This window comes from Pholcus phalangioides, unplaced genomic scaffold, assembly GCF_987345545.1.
Source record: "Pholcus phalangioides strain wild (caught in Gottingen) unplaced genomic scaffold, Ppha-v1.0 ptg000007l_1, whole genome shotgun sequence".
In the NCBI taxonomy this organism is placed as follows: domain Eukaryota; kingdom Metazoa; phylum Arthropoda; class Arachnida; order Araneae; family Pholcidae; genus Pholcus; species Pholcus phalangioides.
This window is the reverse complement of record NW_028301600.1, coordinates 19031013-19050718: the sequence shown is the minus strand read 5'-3', so window position 1 is coordinate 19050718 and position 19706 is coordinate 19031013. Positions and strand designations below refer to the sequence as shown.

Here is a 19706-nt window from a genome sequence, read left to right as displayed (position 1 = left end):
GAGCATCTCAATAAAATGGGTTCACAATATCCTCTATGTGAAATTAAAAATTAAACAGCTTTGCCCAAGATGGGTGCCGGGATTGGTCATAATTGATAAAAAAGCGAAAGCAAAAGACATTTCAAAAGAAAATTTGCCAATTTTTCCTCGTAACCCTTGAGATTTTCGTCATAGACTTTTGGCGGTGGGTGAAGTATGGTTTCACTACTATACATCAGAATCAAAACAACAATCAAAGCAGTAGATAGAGAGTGGTGAAACGGCACCAAAAATGCAAATTCTATGTTATCCACCAATAAAACTGATTGACACATTTATTTTAGGATTCTCGAGGTATTAGACTACGTCCAGGAAAACCTTAAATTTGGCCAATGGAATGGAGAGCATTATGTTATTTCTGAAAAATTTGAAAGAACAGCTGCAAATGAAACGGCCTAGATTGACGAACCAAAAAAATGTCCTACTTCACCGCTCCATCTTACAGATACACCATTTCAATCTACCAAATTTCAAGAATTAGGCTCTATACAAAATCTCTCATCCACTAAATTCTACAGATTCGACCCCACGTGACTTCCTTCAATAGAACTAACTGCTTTTAATATTGAAAGTTTCGCATGATGAATAAAATTGTTAGTTAAATAAAGAGGCCATTACTATATAAATGACTTTTTTGAAGAGTTAGGGAAAATGTAATTTTTTGACGGGACTTTTTTAATTTTAACATAATTGAAGAAAGTGTGTGGAGCTTGAAGGACACTGGTGAAATATGATAAAGAATTTTTCGAGAAAAAAAAATGTCAACACCGTTTTTTACCTTACTTATCAAACTACCCTAGTAAAAGTAACCCCTTGAATTATTAATACACCGTCAATAGACTGCTTCGACTGGGGGGATGGGGGGGGCGCTAGCCCATGTCGATAAAATACTCGCCTAAAGTACGAAAGCGTGTTTAGAGGTGTCGCGAGCTCGATACCCGATTCATCCTTGTCAGAAACTTTCCTGACGCGAGTGTTCAAACGAAACGGCGACATGACCACAGAAAAAAGATTGCTACCGCAGGGAGTCCCACACCGAGGGGTTAGCGCACCACTCACCTCTCGGTGAGTATAAAGAAAGCTGCCGTGTTCGAATCGGCAATAAAGTATAGGTCCCGGTCTTTTTAGCAGAAAATGACCGCGGTGCGACAAAAATGATCAGTGATCAATACGACAAGGGAACATCAGTATCATTTATCAAGGAAAAATTCGAGGTTGTGGTGTCTCAGGGAGTTTTTCTCTAATAGGGTTGTTAATAAATGGAATGGCTTACCTCCGAGGGTCGTGAATTCAAACACAATTGACACGTTTAGACCTTACGATCAAGGACGTAATATTGCGTCCAAATGCCAGTAAAATAAATTCAAACAGGTTCTCTCAGTTTCCTTTCCTCTCTTCTCATTATCGCGAAGTTTAATTGTAACCCTATACGTTTATTCTCCTCTTCGTTTTTTCGATACCCTGATAGTGATTTTTTTTCCACATGTGATGTATGTTTCTACTATATACATATAAGAGTGAAAGAGAACAGGTAGGGTGAGAGTGAAAAAAGAAATCTACTTTGCGCACCTACACTCTTATCTTCTTATCTATTATACTGTTTTACTCTTTCATTTGGTTTTTTTTCCTTCCCATTTCTCTTCTACTTTTTTTCCTTTCTCCTTTTAATTTTGCTAACGTGCGGTAAGATTAGGACAAGGTTACCATATTTATTGCCGATTCATCAAATAGATATTACCCGAATTGCGTTACGAGCCGCTCGTAAACGAAGGGGTTAAAAAGAAGTACGGCAAACATATTGGCATAAATCGAGAAGCTATCCATGCTAGATAAAACAACCAAAATGTATTCGTAAAATAAAAATTTGGGATGAATGTCTTGTATTGTTCCTCGAGGACAAATCTCTGCGTAGAATTCATCTCATTCAGCATTTTGAATTCCTGAATTTTTGCTTCGTTTTTTTTCGTAATCACAGGCACCGACATGAAGAACACATTGGGAGGGCTGAAAGTTGCTGGTCGTCCCGTCTATACGGGCCTTAGGCGCGTACACAGGAGACATTGCATTGTTTTTTCCTAAATTATTGGGGGACTCAGCCTCCTCACAAAATTTATTCGGGGTAGGGCTCCAATTGCCTCAGCCACAGCCCATAGGTTCCAGCACCTATGTTAGTAGTCCATCCTAGGTAATTTCTTTTTCTTTTGATTAACGCTATTTAAACTCCGTAATTATTCTATATACAGTATTTATCGTTATTTGAGAAAAAAACTCACGGAAACCTACTCTGTACAATGCATACTGTTTTCTTCATGTTTCGGGAAGAAGAAATTTCAATTTCTTAATGAAAAATTAACTCTATTTGTGTTGAATGTTGTTGATCCTAAAGTTTTGATCTTTGACTTATAACGGAGTTCACACATATGGAAAAGAACCCACGTGAACTTTCGATTCTGAAATTTACAAAGAACAGACGTTAAGCGCCATCTAGTATTCAAACCTTCCGTCAAAAAGAACTCGTCTTTCTAATTATAATCACTCAGCTTTTAATCAGATTATTTTGTTATATATTAGTCTCCCTTTTCTTTCCGAAAATTTCAAATCAAATATTGAAACGAGGGCCTTTTGTAAACCGCTGTTACAGCCGGCAGGACTCGGCAAGAAATTCTCGCATTTCGCATATTGAAACTTATGCAAATACTGGGGCATTTCTTCTAATTCTGGCACAATATATGTCTTCCAATTTACATAAATTATTCTGGAAAATTAATACATAGCTGAATATTATGAGGCCCCTCTGCCCGTAAGGCCCCAGATCTTGCCCGGTTGGGCCCATTTATTAGGACAGCAATGAAAACGGAACCCAGTACCCAGGGCCATAACTAGAGGGCAGCAAACTGTGGCTAAAAAAATCAGACTAAAATGGAAGAAGAGCGCAAAAATCTGTGTAGCCCAAGGTGGCAAAACCACGGGGCAGTTTTCGCGAAGAAAACCTCGATCCGAGCATTGTGGTTTGGTGATCTTTGATTGTTGGGGGGGGGGGGCACCAGAGCCGAATAATATGGAGAAAAAATTAGTCAGTCCCGTAAAATACGGGGCGATTCAACGAACTCATACAATAAATCGCCCTCTCCCGCGGATCCACGCCTGATTGAGAGGAAGAGAGATGCAGATAGCAAAAGTGTGTGAAGCACTGCGGAACTCCGTAGTCCAGGAGTTCTCAAACTATGCGCCGCCAATCTTCGTCAAGGGTGAAGTGGAGCGGTGGCCCGACAAAGGGTTTTCGAAGAGGTCCTTTGTTAAACTGCTCTGGGGGAGCCACGGATAAACGCTGATTAGGATAAGTGGAAAAACTTTGATAACTGCAATAGTTACGAAATATATATTACTTAATTTTTGCTTTCTTCTGAAACATAAAGAATTGTTTGCCCCTGGGGCCCACGGACCTCTACTTAAACATTATTGTATCTACAGCATCCACTTTGCTTTCCTTTCCATTTTCCAAGCTGTAAAATATTTTTGAGTAAATTTTAAATTGTATGTAAATCAGGGGCGTAGCCAGAAATTTCGTTCGGGGGGGGGACAACTTTCATTTTGGGGGGGGGACCAAAGTGACAGAACAATGGATTTGGCCATCTTTTTCCCTTTTTTCGGTCATTTTCTCACATTTCGGGGGGGGGGGGCAGACCCCCAAGTCCCCCCCCCCCCCGCTACGCCCTTGATGTAAATTGCTATATAAAACTAGTGAAAAACCCCTCTCTTGTCCGACGGGCTTGATATCGTGGTACTTTACTCCAAAAAATACGGTAGGAGAAACGTATTTAATAATCATGGTTATTGTAATAAAAACCTCTTTCACGTGGTGCGTATGCTTGAAAGATTATAAAAAATGAACTTTTCACTTTTTTCCCAATTATTAAATTAATTATAAGTAAAATTATTAAATTAATTATAAATGCAGACATATTTTTTGCCTAGGATTACTTTCCGGAGAATAAATACAATCAAAACTCATTAGTGACATTGAAGAAAACTTTTTACGGTAAAACGGCTGCGAAATCATATAATTTTATCTCTCTCTCTCATTTCTTTCGCGCTTATTTCCGTAAGTTTCGTTTTTTCATGTATCTTTATCTGCGAAGTAATTATCTGAAAGAGCACACAATACACTTCTCTTCTTTTCGATGGCATGATAACAAAACCAAAACTTTCAAAAATGCTGGGAAAATAACTGGATTAAAAGAAAGTTTTATTCATTTTCCCCTTAGAGAGACATTATGGATGGTCTCCAGAGAAGATGCATGGAGTTCTTCTTTCTTCAAAATAAAAAAGGGTAAGAATTGCGAATATAAACTACTACTACTGCTGAACCACACATGCACCTCGTCCGCATTCTTCTGCGGAACTTCTAACGAATTGGAATATGTTGGAATGTGCGTGTACGTGTTGTGAACAGGGCCGTAGCGAGAGGGGGGACTTGGGGATCTGGTTTCCTCACCCCGAAAAGTGAAAAAATACCTGAAAATAGGGAAAAGATGACCAAATCTATATATATATATTGTTCTATCACTTTGGTCCTCCCCGCCAGTGAAGTCTTAACGCATGGGCCCAGCCGGGTACTGCCCGGGGAACCTCAAAGAGGAGAGGGGCCTCAAAAAAACGAGTAGTTGAATGTTTCGAGAATTTACCAGGTAGGGCCTCAGAAAAATCACTTGGCCCGAGGGCCCATGATGCTCTTAAGACGGTCCTGTCTTCCCCCCCCCCTGAAATGCAAGTGGTTCCCCCTCCGAACGAAATTTCTGGCTACGGGCCTGGTTGTGAACCTTATGTCAAGTTTATTTCTGTGTAATGTCTGTTATGCGTAGTGCCGCCCGCTGCCATTAGTTTTTCTAACTGTGAGTGAAGTGTAATGATCTAATAATTATATCGTTGTGTGTAGACCTGTTGCTCTCTATGGCGAGGCTTTTTAACGGGGAGATCGGCCCGCATATATACTGGGCTCATTCAAGCTGTACAATAAGGGTCTTCAGTCATACATGAGTTTCGATCATCGTCTTGCCTATGTTCCCCACAAGGGTGGGGCTGACAGGGCGCGGAACAATTCTCATCATTTTTTTCACACTGTAAATTAACTATAGAAGGGCCCGTGAAAAGTATGACCGGGGGACATAAAATCAGTCTAGGGGCCCTGCTCCAGGATGTGGGGGTCATGGTCTTGCCCATAACCAGAAAACTAACATCCATATGGTAACTCAGACATAGGTTTACCCAAACGCAAATCCGCATAATCCTTGAATGAAACAAAATGAAGTGTTTAATTGGTTTGCCGACCATCACGTTGACCCACTTACACGAGTTAACCCTTTGACTACGAATTTAAAAAAAGAAAGACCTCAACTTTCTATAAAAATGAACAAAATAAATCACAAGTAAGGCAAATTTAGCACACACATCTGGAATTTATTTATTTATTGGGACACAGGCCTATATGTCTCGTTAGTAGTCAAAGGGTTAAGGGATCAAGTAGTTAACTAAATTTTAAGTCGTCAAGTGCCTTAGAATGTATGCTAACGAAGAGGTTAGCTTAAACTGGCTAAGTTGGTAAGTGATCAATTGATTTAGCGATTAAGTAGATAAGTAGAATAGGATCATGTCTACTTTTCGATGGAGTGGGCAATGCGCGCATGCGCCAGTGGACATGTCCTCGTGTTATACAATGAGTATTCACTACTTGATTACTTACGTTGGGACAAATGGGACAAGTTGGGACACTTGACACAGGTGGACTTTCAAGTCTATCCGCCTATGTCTGTGTGTTCTAAAATTTGTCCCAACGTAAGTAATCAAGCAGTGAATACTCATTATATAACACGAGGACATGTCCACTGGCGCATGCGCGCAGTGACCCCCCCCCCTCCCCCGATAGACTTCAAAGTCTATGGATGGTGATGATGTCAATTGTATTTTTTGAATTTGCTGGTAGATGTTCCAAGAACCCGTTGCAGAGCATGAATGGCTGCCATTTCGCTACTTTGTTAAAATATTTTGTTGCATTTCTTTTTACCTTGAAGTTTGCAACCCGATTTTTTTTTCTCTTTCTTTCTCTTTTTTTTCACAAAGAAGATAGCTTTTTTTTGGAAAGTAATATTAGGGTATGTACGCCCTCCTTAAGGTCCTGTATAAGCAGTACAATTCGAAAAAGATTTTTTTTAATGATTTCTCCTCATTTCTATACGTGCTGTACTTCACTGTGAAAAAAATTATCTGCTCGAAAAATAAATTGAGTACTTCCGATTCCATTGAATTATGCAGGGCTATCGACAAATTGAGCACTTAAGGTTAATACTAAATGAGTGTTGAATCAGCCACAAAGTTGTGTAAAAGATAATTCTTTGGTCAGCCATAGGATACGGCTTTCCTGCTTTAGACTATACTCGTAGACAAAACGATCAAAATCAAAAACTTCCAATGGAGTAAGATTCTACAGACACTGTCTTTTAGCCCGAGTGGCGTGGTGGTAAGATGCTCATCTACCTCCGTGTAGGTTGCCGTCACGGTCCCAGGTTCAAACCCGAGGGAGAATATAGATATTTTCCCTAACGAACTTGAGGCGACCACCGATAATAGATAGCGCCTGCATTTCCATCTCATTAATGACAGTAAATTGCGATATGGTCAGAGTTGGTGAAGTATATGCTATCGTTTTAAACAAAATTTACACGATCGTTTAACAAATTATCCGGTCTAATTTAGAATATGATTCACCGTTATATATCAATAGAATTAGTCTGTTTATTTGACATACATGAGGATTTTCATTCAAAATAACCTCACTATGACCTGTCTAATACTGAAGTTAAACTTCACTATGAAGTGCTGTGAAAAAGGCCCAAGGAGGGAATTTCATTATTTGATTGGCAGCACGGGGATGGTGGCGTGAGGTTGTTTACGTTTCAGAGGATTCCAATTCCATATCTCGAAGTTGTGGTTTGTCTCCGCGATGGCTTTCGTTAGTCGTCTCAGAAATTTTTCACGTGTTCGCGACAATTTCGACAAAAAACTGGTGAGTTAATTTATTGAAGCTGAATGTAATAGACATAAAAAGTTTATTTCTTAATTCATGTTTTAATGTGATGATCATGAGCGTATTGCCAATGTTCGTTTCGTAATTCGCCAAGAGGGTAAACTTTTACAAGCATGTTAAAATCCTAATGAGGTTTCTTCTATAGATAAAATGCAGTGCCGTCTTAACATAATAGGCCCACCTGGGCACCTCGCGAAAATGAAATCTGATTAAAAAATTTGAGTAGGGCATGCAAATTGATAGGCCGAGCAGGGCCACAACTATGGGGGGGGGTCTGGTGCTCCGGGCGCCGATCAAGAGGGGCACAAATCCCTCCTTATCTCGCCCTCAACATTACATAAAGGGCGCCCAAATGTGTGCTTGATCCGACTGACTAAGCATCTAGTTGTTGCCCTAGGCAGAGGCATTTCTAACCAGGTAGGGAAGGGGGGCTCAGAAAAAATCCCTTTACCTGGAATGCCCATGATACTCTTGAGATGGCCCTGGTAAAATGGTAACTGCACAGTTAATTCTTTCTTTATGCCAAAAGTCAAACAGTGAGAGTGTTTTGTGTCAGATAACAAGCTCTTATCTTTCTACTTGAAGTAGCTTTATCATTTGTAAATATTTGCTTGTGTGTTTTTCTTTGATGTAGGCAATATATAGTTATTGTGTGTACATTGTTATTGTGTTCAATGTATTGTGTCTCCTATGGTTCATGGATAGCGTGCATAACCTTTACCTTGAAAAGAAAAGAACAATCAGAGTATAAAAGTGAACGAGTTGACCTATCATTGTTTACTGATAAAAGAAGAGCATTGAAGAAAGCAATAAGCGATAGTAAAAAAGAAGTTGAATCTAGGTTGGGCTGCCATTCGGTATCGGCAATAAATTATAGGTCCCGGGGTCTAATTAGCCCTCGTGTGCAGAAAATTACTGTGGTGCGACAAAAATGATCAAATGAATCTAGGTTGGCAGATAACATTGGCTCTGACCCAAAATCATTTTTAGATATATCAATGATGGATATAAGGAGACAGTTGGCCCCCTTTCAATAGCAGGGTCTAGGGTAGCGAGCAATGTAGGTATGTGTAGTGCTTTCAATGACTTTTTCGCATTGGTTTTTTTATAGAGATAATGATATCTAATGTGCGGGTGTTGCATGGGGTAATAAAATCCTCAACGATATTCAAGTGGAAGACGTGAAGGTCCTAAATCTTCTAAAAAATGTATGTGCAAGCAAAGCACCAGGGCCAGATAATATCTATGCCGGGGTCCTCGAGTAATGTACTAATGAATTGTTGGGGCCAGTCGCACAGATCTACAGGAGTAGTGTTGCTGAGTGTATTGTCCCAAGGGATTGGAAACTTGCTAAATGTTGTTCCAAACTGTTATAATACAATTCCCATTGAGATTAAAGAGGCAACTACATTCTCGAGTTTCAAAAAAAATCTTAAGTTCCATTTTTTCCAAATTCCAGATATTGAGATCCACTTTTAATTTCACCCTCAGACTTTCTTGCTTAAACATATTTTTTTATTTTTTCCCCTCTGCTTTATGTATGAATTAAATAGAAAAATTTAAAAAAATTTAGACAATTGCTAATGCATTGTATTGGCATGGATGTACAGTATTGTATTGGCATGGATGTACAGTATTGTATTGGCATGGATATACAGTATTGTATTCCCCATATGTTGATTCATTTTCTCATATCGCATAAGCGTTACAGCACCTTGAACCCCATTAAATGTTTATTATTCACACCAATTGTATATATCTTGCCACCACCTATTGTTATGCTAAATTTAATTACATTTCTCTTTCCTTTCTCTTATTTTCTTTTGTTTTCTGTTGTTTATTTTTCACTTATCTTTATAATACATGTTTTTAATTTTGCTTCATTAATTATAGATTTACTATATATTTGTCAAGAATGTTAATTTATTGTAGTAATCTTAACATACACAAACATTTTGATTGTAACAACCAGTATGGGACGAATGTGTCCTTGGTTGTTTTGTACTTGTATATAAATAATATTTTATTTTCTTGTATTATTTGAAATAAAATATTTAAAAGGGTAGTAGAAAAGCTTTGTCTAATCATAGGCATATGCAGAATTTTCTCGAGGAGGGTTTTCAGATTTTTTTCCTTCTGGGGGTTACGTTTTTTTCTTGCAAAATAACACTATAATCTTGGCTTAATAGTGGGGGATTAGAACCCCAAACCCCCCCCCCTTTTGCGTATGCCAATGTGTCCAATTATCGTCCAGTGAGTTCTATGAGCTCCCTCTTGAAAATTTTGGAAATTATTATCAGAAGGGCAATTGGTGAAGTGGATAGACGAGAATAATGTATTGTTGGATAATCAGCATGGATTCAGGAAGGGGGAAGTCATGTGTAACTAACCTCCTTCGCTTCTATGATCACGTGACTATGGTTTTGGGTAAGGGCAAAACTGTAGATGTTGTTTACTTTGACTTCCAGAAGGCATTTAGTCGGATCAAGGCTGTAGCGAGGGGGGGATTTGGGGGGGGGGTCTGGTTCCCCCCTGAAATGTGAGAAAATGATCGAAAAAAAGGAAAAAGATGGCCGAATCTATTGTTTTATCACTTTGGTCCTCCTCCTGAACAATATTTCCTGCTACGAGCCTGGATCGGATCCAACAGGGTAAACTCTTCGAGCATTTACGTAAGATTGGGGTAAACTTGCTGAATTGGCTAGAATGATGGTTGAGATGGGTCACAACAAGTTACGGTGAACGGGGAATTCTCTGGTTGGACAGGCATCACAAGTAGAGTTCCTCAAGGAAGTGTTCTTGGCCCCATAGTTTTTTCACTTTTTATCAATAAACTGGATCGGGTATCGATGGGATTGTTAGCAAATTCACAGATGACATAAAGCTAATGGGGGTAGTTGGGAATCAAAGCGATAGGGAGTTGCTCCAGACCACATTAAACAGGATTGTATCATGAGCAAATGAATGGAGCATGATGTTTAGCGTTGATAAGTGCATGGTTGCTCATTTTGGTTTGAACAACACACGAGATTCTCTTACAAGTTGACTGGTGTCGCTATCCCGGATGCAACTTGGTTCACAGATTTGGGAATTCTCATTGACGAGCAGCATAGGTTTTCTGAACATTGTTCAGCGGTGGTAAAAAAAGCAAATAGAATGCTCGGTTTCATTTTCAAAAAGGTCTCTTCACATTCTCCTAGAGTGATTCTTCCGCGGCTTAATTCATCCTGGACTGGAATATGCTGTAAGGTTTTATTATTTCTTCAAATAATAAATTGCATAATTAAAATTCAAAATTACCAATGGTTTCATTTCAATTAAAAACACCAATTTTATTTATAATTTTGATGAATTTTAAGAAAATCTATATTTGGCTACTGAATATTCTGTATTTGGCTAAATCACTATCAGTCTGGTAAAATTTTTTAAGTCTGGTCAAAGTGGACACTGGACTTGCTCAGCTGTATATTAAATTATCAGGATGAGTTTTTCTTTTAGTTCAACATTTTTTGTTGAAATTAAATAGTAATTCAATGTTTCTATAAATCGATGTTTATGCCTTTCACATTAGTGATCCAGAGTGTACATGGAATTGGGGGGGGGGGAGTGGGGTAGAGCCTGGGAAAAAAATAAGTTACGAAAATAATGGTTCTGTCCCATGAAATACATAATATATTGTCATATAAAGACCTTTACTCATATTAAAATGCCCCTTATGACACATCTCCCTGGATCTGTGCCTGGCAGTTACTACTAACTTTCATATTTAACTAAAAAAAAAACATGATGGAGAATGTGGTAATGGGTTTAAATTGAATAGATTATAGAACCTTATCAAGTTCAACTTAAAACTTCAAACCTCTTAATTAAAAACTTTATTTTAAATCATGGTTTCCATTCTGTTGAGTTGCTGGAGTTTTCAAAAAACGTAACAGAGTGAAAAAATTAGCCTAAATTATTATTTTTTCATTAAAAATTTGAATGATTGATGAAAACTTTTATTATATTTTAAAGCATATTTCCATGTACTATCACTTAATGTTGATATAGATGGAAAAAAAATTTAATTAAAAGACAGTGAAAAATCTGGTACTGGAGACATAACATGAATCTTAAGTCGTTTTTCAAAAGTCAAATCCAAAAAAACATTAAGTGTGTCAAAAGTGTTATCAGATTTAATCTGGAATAAAAATAAATTTCTCAAATGACTAACAGAGTGGACATTTCAAGGTGGGAAAAATTTTGGGACACAAACAAAACAATAGTTTTTCATAAGAAAAAAAAATTATTGTCTGTTTTATTCATCTATGGCACATATATAAAACATGATTCCAAGTTTTTTTTTAAAAATTCCAGAGATTTGCACCAAGTATCTTCGTTTAACACTTTTTCAAGCCGAGACAGCCAGATTTTGAGGTTTTGCTACAATGATTTTTTTAATAAATTAGATACCATCTGAAACAAATTAAGAAATACCATATGAAACAAATTAAGAAATACCATATGAAACAAATTAAGAAATACCATATGACAAAGAATTAAATGAACTAGAAAAAAAATTACTAACAGAGTGGGCTTAAATTTTGTAAAAAAAATTATAAAGTCTCGAAAACGGTTACTACATATTTTTTGGTAATGACCCATATACATCAATAAAATTTGGCAACCCTAAGACCCCCCCCCCCCCCCACCTCCTAATGTTTTCTTCACATTGATCTTCATCTGAATAGGTGTTTCCAAGTTAAGAAACAAAATTGAAACACGTTGATAAAGTTATCCGTTTACTAAAGGACTTTAAAGTCTACTGAGGTCTACAAGATGGAGTTCGACCTGGGGTAGAGGTTTTAATTATACCGCCATATAATAAACTATCTGTTTATTATATCGGGGTGATTATAAAAAAACTATCCCGACATATGGGCCCCTAACTATCATACCATTCACAGAAACTGAATGAAATTTTGGCATGAGGTATTTTGATGTTGTATGCGCTCAAGAATGATATGGAAAACAACAGTGTCACTCTAACAGTTACGGTTACAGTGAGAAAATTTCGAAAATATCAAATGGCAACACCAAGTTTTTTGTACTGGAATGTGATCTCCATTGTGAAAACCCCTAAATAGCGTTCGAACGGCAACTGTAGCATGAAAATCACCGGCGGTAGATAGGCTAAAAGTGAGGACAACCAATAAGGACAGAGAAGCAGCATAAAATGAAGCATTTTATTGTGTTTCACAAATTTTCCACATGACCACCTTCACACACGATGACACTTTGCATGCAGCAGATGGTAGATAGCACTGCAGCACGTACCATGGCAATAGGAATCTCTTGAATCGCAGTTCTGATGGCATCTTTCAAATCAGATGGATTGGCCGCTGTGGTGGTCGAGTAGTTATAGTGACGGACTCGCGATGCGAGGATCCGGGTTCGAACCCCACAGTGGTGGTCGGCTGAAGTTGGTTTTCTGTGGTTCCCAACTTCAAGGCGCAAATGCGAGCCGATCTCCCCGTTAAAAAGTCTCGCCACAGAGAGCAACAGTCCTACAACGAAAAATCATTCAATCATAACACTTCACTCATAGTTTGAAAAACTGGTGGCAGATGGCAGCACTACACATAACAAGCATTACAGAGAAACAGAAACTTCACGTCAGGTTTCACTACACGTACATTCCCACATATACCGATTCGTACCGGTTCCGCGGGGGGTTGTGGACGGGGTGCATGTGTGGTGTAGCAGTAGTAGGTAGGGCTCGTAGGTAGGGTAAAAAAGGGCTCGGGGATCCATGATGTTCTCAAGTCAGCCACCTCGTTGGGCAATTTGCCTGTTGTGGCGTTGTATTTGTATTTGTATTTGGGAATTATGCAGTTTGCGGACGAAACTGATACACTTTGGATTTCAGATATCCCCACAGCCAGAAAGCCATTGGTGTGAGATCAGGAGACCTCGGTGGCCACGGAAACGGGAAATGACGGGAGATAACTCTGTCACCAAACTGTTGACTTAAGACACGTTTGACTGAAGACCCTACATGTGGAGGAGCGCCATCTTGCATCCACACAACTTCAGATAGAGCATTTTGCCGTTGCAATGCGGGAATCGTGTAACGAGTTAACATGTCCAGATAGCGAGCACTCGTTACTGTACATGTTTGCAGATCACCGGCGGTAACCTCTTCAAAAAAATAAGGGCTGAGGATGAACATACTCGTTATACCACACCACACAGTCACTTTCTCGTGTAATGGACGTGCAAGCACATCATGTGGATTATTGTCTGCCCAGTGCACACAATTTTTCGAATTCACGTTACCAGTTAACAAGAAATGCGCCTCATCTGTCCACAGAATGCGTAAAGGCCAGCTGCTATCTTCATCGTACCGGATAAGGAATTGATTCGCAAAATCCAGCCGTAATTGATAGTCTCCCGATTCCAACATCTGGACACGCTGGAATCTATACGGAAACATGTTTAGAACAGAGCGCAGAATCTTGCGGACAGTTGAATTTGGCAGATTCAGAACACGTGAAACACCGCGTGCACTTGCGGGACGAACTGTGCTTATCGTCTGATGAACTTCTGCAACAGCTTTCACGGGAACTGAAGGTCGATCGCATGTGCAACCAGTTTCTTCAAATTTATGAATCAAGTCCCGTACAGCTTTGAGAGTGCACGGGCCTCGCCATAATCCATGGTTTCTATGGTAAACAAGCAATGTCTCTGCGGCATTTTGTCCATTCAGGTAATAAATCTTTACGATTTCCCCACGTTCTTTCCCTGAAAGCGCCATCTTGTTCGGAATGGCAGAAAGCGACATACGTGGCTCGCATTTCGCAGTGCCTTTTCTTTCACCTAGCGTGACGGCGTCAGTCATGACTGTGTCTTACGCAGAACCCGAAATTTGCATTTCTTGGTTTCTTCTTCTCGTTTTGTGGAGGACTAATCAGGCTGGGATCTCAGCCGAAGAAACGGTGTGACGAATGAAACGAACATTAATGCTTTGGTGCACGGCAAAGTCCTTTTTACTTTTTCCTTGCCTAGCTCCGGGGATTTTAGTGCTACAGGTGCAATTCCAATGCTATTTAGTGTTTTTCAGTATGGAGATCGCATTCCAATACAAAAAACTTGGTGTTGCCATTTGATATTTTCGAAATTTTCTCACTGTAACCGTAACTGTTAGAGTGACACTGTTGTTTTCCATATCATTCTTGAGCGCATACAACATCAAAATACCTTATGCCAAAATTTCATTCAGTTTCTGTGAATGGTATGATAGTTAGGGGCCCATATGTCGGGATAGTTTTTTTATAATCACCCTGTATATGTGTATATATGAATTGACAATGTGCCCCCAGCAATAATGACCGTGCCCCCCAGACTTCCAAGTATATCTCCACCTATGAGGGGGCCATGTAAACCTGGCATGCTCCAGGGTGCTCATGGTTACTGGGGGATGGAAAAATCTGTTTTTAAAGGGGACCACAAAGCTGTTTTTTCACTGTGTCGCAAAATACCCAAGCCTGTCCCTGGAGAAGGCCTATCATACCGAATAGCTTTGGCAGCCCACAACAGTAATTCTCAACCTTTCAAAGCTGAGATTGGTTAATTCATTTTTGTAAGTGGGAAAACTCTATCATACACATGACTCACAGGAAGTGAATTAGTTTCTCAAAGTGATCTTCAATCTTAAAAGCATCTTGTTGTTGTATATACGTGGCATATTTTTTAATATTTGCTTACACGTTGATTTTTATTGCTTGGATGCATATTAACCCTTGTGTAGATTTTTTTTACTAGATTTGTTAAGGTAATAGAAGATAAGTGTGTAATTCATGCCTGCTAGACCATTTCATCTCTTTTTCTGTTTTTTTAAATTATTATTTTAACTTCTTGTTTTTGTAACACATAGTACACACATTTTAAAATAAAAGCAGAAAATTAATAAGTTGGCATTGAAGAATAGAAAACACGTTTTAATTAGAATCAAGACTTCCAGCTTCAACTGTTAAATCAAGGGAATCAGTTTCTTATTTAGAAAAAAACAGTAAGTATCAATGAAGCTTGTATGGACCTTTCAGTCATTAACCAAGACCCATCTTATCATTAAATTCAAGTTTGACTGCATGTCCTTAAATACCTGAATCTAAAATTTTTTATCCAAATCATTCAAAAAAATTTTTAATGTGTGTAATTTTTGTGTGGCATATGTCTTGGAAGCTTTTAAAAGATGTGAATTATATTGAAACCCCCCCCCCCTTTTTTTTTCTTAGCTGTCTGCATCATACAACCCAAATGGATGTTTCTCTGTACTTTACAGCAGTTTCAAGGTAAAAAAAATATTTTCGTATATTAACTAGGAAAGTGTCCCAAGGTGTCGTCCTCTAAAAATTATGATAAATCTAAGTACATTCATTTCACCAGAAATATAAAAACAAAAACAAAATAGTGACAAAATTCAATTATTAAAGCTGAAAAAATTATTTAAAATAACAGTTACTTATAACAGGCTACATCACCTTTCGCTTCTTGTTGATATCTATAAAAAATTGCTTTTCTAACTTTCTTTTCCTTTTTTTCCTCCAGCTTCTCTGTCCTATAAACTTAGTTTTATTTCTTTTCTTTTTTTTCTCTCCCTTTGGTCTGTACCTGATCATGTGTTGTTTGAATGACATCACTCTAAGACTCTAGGGTTGCAGGATTTTAAAATTCTTTCTTGCCCTCTATTAGCATTCTAAATATTAATATTTACATTTTCTTTGAGTGGCCTATAATAATTCCGCCATATTTTTTTCATATTTTTGTGTATATTCAAATGTGTAGAATCAGTGGTAGTTTTTTCAAAACTTTTTGAAGACGTCATCAGGGGATCCTTTCTTTGTAAGGGACATTTTTATGATAACTGTGTTTCTTTTTAACCTGTCATCTGGCTAATTAATTTTCTAATATGATACCTGCGATGCCCCTCTTAATGAAGATGCATACTTTTTCCTTTTTTTTAAATAAAATATATGTTATTAAAGATGCTGATAAAAAATATTTTTCGATTGAAAATTTTTTAATGAATACATTAAGTATAGTCGTAAAACTGAGTTCATCATGTTCTTTGCTGTTTTTTTATAAATCATCAACAAAAAAATAATTGAAGTAATTACCAATGTTAGTTTTTTAAATAAAAATATTGAACTGGTTATTTTATAGAATGACGGAAAGGGTTCTTAAGGTTCAAAATGAGTGCAGGAAAAAAATGTTTCTAGAAATAAGATTGTGTTCAACTCTCTCTACTGGTGAGATAATAAAGTAGAAGGATACTTGTGCAGGCAGCAGCAGTTGTATAATGAATTATTCCTTCATATATCCATGTGGAATAGATAAAGAATCGGCATGATGTGCTATTCCTTCATAGGCATCATTACGTATGGGCACGACATGCTATTACGGCTTAGACAGATGATTGGATAAACTAGGCTCTCTTTTTTAGTTGTCGCGTTTATTTTTTGAGATATCATGTATCAAAAGAGAACTTGGAATAATTATTTGACACTAAGTCAAGGTTTAAGCTACGGTCACATTCTTTGCAAAATGCTAAAAAAATCCTAAAATGTGAAAGAAGTAGTAGCCGCTTTCGCAAAAATGCGTACAAGAAGTACGAAACGAGTAGACATCCAACCATCAATCATTAGCATTGTAGCATTTTGCTAAAGCTTTTCCCCCCATTTTTGTTATTTTTCTAAAGGAATTTCTTATCTAGCTTAAACTCTGCACTAAGTATCAATACTTTTATTGATGTATTCAGAAAAAAACTATTGTTTTACAGAGGTTTAAAAAAAAGTATTTATTCTTCTCTTTTACAAACTAAACGAATTAAAATGTTGAAATTAGACAATACATCCAAGACCCATCAGGAGTGCATTTTCTGCATGTGTATGTATGCCTATAGCAGTGGTGCGCAAACTTTTTGAAGTGCGACCCCCCCCCCTTTTGACCACAAATACCCCTACATAGTCTGACCTACTACATAGACTACATGACTACTACATAGTCCTGGTTTTCTGGGATATTCTGATTTTTTTGCCAGTAAACATGTTATCCCAAAAGCCCTTTTCGCTTGTTTCGATTTTAATTAAGCGATATTGACTTCCAAAGATATTCAATTTTTTTAATATCATATAAATATTTACTTTGTTTTTTGATGTACTCAAGTGTCCCTTATGGGAAATGGAAGTGTTGCAAAGTGTGTGGTCTTTGATTTTCATATACAAGATGATTAAGAAAGAATCATCCAATTTCAAAATGATTTTACACTTGAAATCGACCATTAAAAAAAATTGTTCATAAAACGTAGATGCATTTTCCCCCATATATTCACATATTACTTATCATTCTATTCTGTGTTTTTTAATTTTTAATAAATATACAATTTTGAAATCAGGTGATTCTCTTTAAGTCACCCTGTAAAAGTACTAACTTGATATTGTCTGGTGCATGCCAGAAGCACGAATGTACAAATTTTCCTTCTTTTTTTATCAGCTGTTTGGATACCTGGTTTTGCTATCTAACTTGTGCCTGAAATGTGAATGTGTATCCCTATTGAAACACGTTGCAAAACATTTTAGGAACATAACTTCCATATAGTGACATGGGTAGAAAGTAAACATTCAAACATCATTTTCAAGTTCTTTTTTTTTGCAATAGCATTGCATAAAAAAGTGATTCTGGCATGACAGAGCCGATATATTTATTATTGTGCAAGTAGAATTTGATAAAACTGCATGAGGCTTTTCGAATAAACGTCATAATCATCATCAGCATCACTCTGAGGGACATACACTGGATGATCCCCATAGATATCAATGTTAAAATTGCCGATTTTAGAATAGAAATGTGGAAATTTGTTGGGGTTTTTTGCCACATCAGTAATTTTAAAAATTGAATTGAATTTTCAAAATATTGAGTTTGCTTAGAGATACGAAGCCCAAAAAATTAAATACAAAATTATGAGCCAGACCCACTTTTGAGGTGGATATCCATGCAATAACATTGATTTCAACTTTTTATTTATATTTTCTCAAGCACAGAAATGAGAATTAATGTGTCTGTATTGTCTTATAATATCCAGTCGCATCAATCCATATAGTTTAAGATGTTTTAAAATTAATTATAGGCCCATATAAATTACATTGAAGAAATCCTCAGCTTTAATCAAGTATTTTTTGAAGCAAAAACAGGCAGATCAATAACTTGAACTTAAAAAAAATTGAAATATCTACTCCTATTAAAAAGGAAAAAAACGATTCATTTCTGTTTCTTTAATTTAGATTTGTTTCTTTCATGAGTCGCACAAGAAGTCGCCATATTGGTTACCTTGTATGTCCCTCAAGAAAGAGGGAAATATCATGTGATCCAAAAAGCCTCATTGTATGATACATGGTAATTAGCTCAGGTGAATAAAGGCATTCTCAGTTTTGACATATTTTTAAATAAAAATAAATTTCTTATTTGAAAGTTTCTATTTTGGAGAATCTCTCGCTATCCACCGTAGACCCATGGTTTGTGCACCACTGGCTTATGGGATGCTGTATACTATTGACTTTCAATTTAAATTTTTTCAATTAATAAATAAATTTCTAATGATGTAAATTTCAGCTATGGTTATCTTTTCTAGGAATACACAAAAAATTCAACATTCATCACTACTGAGAAATTTCATGCCAATATTGGCATGTCTGTGTATTCATGAATTATTGAGGGGTTCACTTTCTAAGTTTATTGGGTGGGAGCGACAGGTCATCTGAGCTACCAGGTTCCAGCACCTATGACTGCATCTCAGGCATGCTGAGGTGCATAGGTAATCCATGTTGAGATCTGGTGTTGTCTTCTGTATTTTTAGGACATGCAGAGGCATAAACAATGTTTAAAAAACTCTGCAAAGAGCTAGAAATGAAAGTGCTTCATTTGTCAAAAACTATGGCACTGGCATTGAACAGTAAAATGTAAGCAAAACCCTTTGCAAAAACATGATTCATAACAAACACGTTTTTCATCCAACATGTCTTTCTCATCCAAGCATGTCTTCATAATTTACTGTGCATAGAGGAAGAGAGTTGACAGACTGGACTTTGGAAGACTTAAAAAATAATGTAATAATTAAGGAATCTGATATTTTTCTAAAAAAGCTGTCTATCTCTCTTTACTGTCCCACTTGGGGCCATTTGCTGAAGTTAAGAGAGGTTACTAGTGCCTCTACTTCAGCACCTCGTACCACAGTGCATGAAATAAGGAAGGCAGGATCGTGTTTCCAGTGGTGTAGATGGTGCCGCTGTGGTGGTCCAGTGGTCATAGTGATGGACTCGCATCGCAAGGATCCGGGTTCAAACCCCACCGGCGCCTCAGTGGTGGTCAGCTGAAGTTGGTTTTATGTGGTTCCCAACTTCAAGGCGTGAATGTCTTAACATGTTAAAAAGTCTCGCCACAGAGAGCAACAGGCCTACAACGTTACAAATATTCAATCATTACACTTCACTCACAATTTGAAGTATAGATGACAGCACTGAAATATCAGACACAACACTAGCTACACACT

At 37.5% G+C, this 19706-nt stretch overlaps 1 protein-coding gene across 1 annotated transcript in view; it reads left to right on the top strand.

Annotated features, from left to right (window-relative positions):
• Nucleotides 1–6941: 6941 nt before the first annotated feature.
• Bcat (Branched chain amino acid transaminase) overlaps nucleotides 6942–19706 on the top strand; it is a 39136-nt gene continuing 26371 nt past the window's right edge. The window contains exons 1-2 of the mRNA XM_089232783.1: nucleotides 6942–7099; nucleotides 15397–15453. Of these exons, the coding sequence (XP_089088909.1) occupies nucleotides 7037–7099; nucleotides 15397–15453 (120 nt within the window). The 5' untranslated portion in view covers nucleotides 6942–7036. The remainder of the gene's footprint in view (nucleotides 7100–15396; nucleotides 15454–19706) is intronic.